General features: G+C 35.1%; 1 protein-coding gene across 1 annotated transcript; it reads right to left on the reverse strand.

Moving 5' to 3' along the window:
* Nucleotides 1–1400: 1400 nt before the first annotated feature.
* Nucleotides 1401–1987, reverse strand: LOC120171386. The gene is made up of 2 exons (XM_039179091.1): nt 1760–1987; nt 1401–1676 (listed from the first exon to the last, which is right to left on the reverse strand). Exons 1-2 carry the CDS (start codon nt 1985–1987, stop codon nt 1401–1403), a joined length of 504 nt encoding a protein of 167 aa, XP_039035022.1.
* Nucleotides 1988–2230: the final 243 nt, after the last annotated feature.

Genomic DNA, 2230 nt, shown 5'->3' on the forward strand with positions numbered 1-2230 from the left:
ATCCCTATATTTAAAGAGAAAGTAATATATTTATAATAATACTTTTCATTGAATGACTTGTTTGTAACATTTAAAAAAAGACATGTTTATTATCAAACTCATATAAAATATCATTGAATGTAGTATATCCTATTTTAAAATTAAAAATTATTATATATTTAAATGAACATATTTTACATAGGATGAAATTTGAACTTAGATGCAATCTTTTTTTTAAAAAAATTATTGATATTTCATTGACATATATATACTACTTAATCTTAATCTTATGCAAGAGACGCCAAATAAAAATATTGAAAAAAAATCTTGAAATATTATAAAACATAACAAAAACACTAGATTGCCAAATCCACCAGCTTTGTGGATGGGGTGGAAAAGTAGTCTTTAATGATTTTTCAATTATTTATTGTGCAAGAAAAAAGATCATTGCATCTCAACTTTATTCATTATTATATTTTTCTCCCATTTCTTTTTCTTAATTATATGATTATTATTATTATTATTATTATTTAATTATCCAATCTGCCATCCTTTACATGCGGACCTTAATTAGGCGAGACCTAACCAATCCGTAATGAAACTAATCATCATAAATGTATGATTTAGTGTGTTTTAAGATTCTCATTTGTTTAAAAAAAAGTTAATGCAGTCCACAAACTATTTCTACAATTATTGAGACCTTAAAATAAAAAATAATAATATGACTCATGGTTCAAACAAGAAGTAGAACAAAAAATAAATAGATGTGACTAAGGGATCAATGCTCTCTACTTCAACTCTGTATAACTGGTAAACAATTGGAATATTGTAGATTTGTGGTTCTGCGTGTTTAATGGCTGAATCTAAAGTACATCAAGTACCACACAGTCTACGCATTGCAAAATTTCATCTCCCAGCCCAGCTATTTAATTCAATCCTGAGTGAGTCAACAAGCAGCAAGCTGAAATGGGATTGGGTTTTGTTTTTTTTTTCCTAATGAAAACAACAAATCTTCTGAGATTTTGATCGTATTGCGTTTTGATCTTCTGTTGAATATCGAACAAAAGAAACAATGACTGCTCTGAATCTTTCACCAAATTAAAAAGAGAGAAAGAGAGAGAAGAAAAGAAGAAAAATACTGCACAAGAATGAAGTGACGCTTGTGTTTAGTCTCTTCCGTCTGATTGATTTCCAGAACGAAATAAATCTTTTTTTTAGATGTCAACAATTGAATGCTCCTCTGCTTTGTTTCCTTTTAAGTAACCCTTCCATTATGATCCTTTTGTGATCTTCTGACTTCTCTTCCGAGCTTCTTTTAATGCTTTCCATGTCTTCATTTCTCCTGCGGGTTGTTGCAGACTGGGGAGGAAGCAGAGCCAATCGATGCCAAAAGTATTGCGTAAATTTGCCCCAGAAGATCGTCATTGCCAGACTAATAACAACCAGAACACGGCATTGCTTGAACTCCAACCTCTCTGTATTCCTCCTCGTTTCTCCTTCACTTCACGTTCTTGGTCTTTGCTTGTTTCCGGCTCTGAATTTGGGACCGAGTTGGACTCTGAAATCGTCTCCCGAGTTCCATCGGCACCAGCTCTTGTATCCAACACTTCATCACATTCATGGCTGTTTACTGGAAAATCATGCTTCGATGAATATGATCCTCGACCGATTCCTTTTCTTTCTTTAACCCTCTTCGCCTGTCAATAGGATAAGATATATTCATGAGTGATGATGACAGGCAGGGGAAATGGAAGAAAAAAGAAAAGGTGGAAGAACAAACCAAGAAAATCTCGAACACAACGGCTTTAACGACATGGGAGAATGTTTTCTTCCCGGGACGATGGACCGTGATCGAATTCTCCGTATTGGGAACCGACGACTCTGTCTTCGTATACGTTAACACCCGATGATTTCGGGAACGATCGACTACAACTGGTTTGGAGTCGAGCACGGAGTCCATAACGGGTCTAAAACAGACCAAAAACCTGTTCCTCGAAAAGTTCTTCATTAATTACTTCTGCCGGTAAATGCAAAGAACGTAACCCTTAAACTTATGGGGGTGCTTCGAGTTTCGGTCTAAACGAGGGAACAAAAGAAACAAGGAAATTTTATTGTTTCTGTCTGGTTTGTTTGTGAAACAGCCGGCTTTGTGTCTTAGAGTTATTTCCAATAACCAAGTGAAAAGGTTTAGAAGAGAATGGAGAAAAGGGGGAAGGATGGGGGCACTGGGGAGTTTGATGGTATTGGTGGG

Source organism: Hibiscus syriacus, unplaced genomic scaffold (assembly GCF_006381635.1).
Source record: "Hibiscus syriacus cultivar Baekdansim isolate YM2019G1 unplaced genomic scaffold, ASM638163v2 tig00111833_pilon, whole genome shotgun sequence".
NCBI lineage: Eukaryota > Viridiplantae > Streptophyta > Magnoliopsida > Malvales > Malvaceae > Hibiscus > Hibiscus syriacus.

Coding starts and splice junctions, on each gene's coding strand:
- LOC120171386 (XM_039179091.1), bottom strand. CDS start 1,987: ATGAAGAACTTTTCGAGGAACAGGTTTTTGGTCTGTTTTAGACCCGTT. Junction 1,677..1,759: donor TTGTGTTCGAGATTTTCTTG/GTTTGTTCTTCC, acceptor TCCTATTGACAG/GCGAAGAGGGTTAAAGAAAG.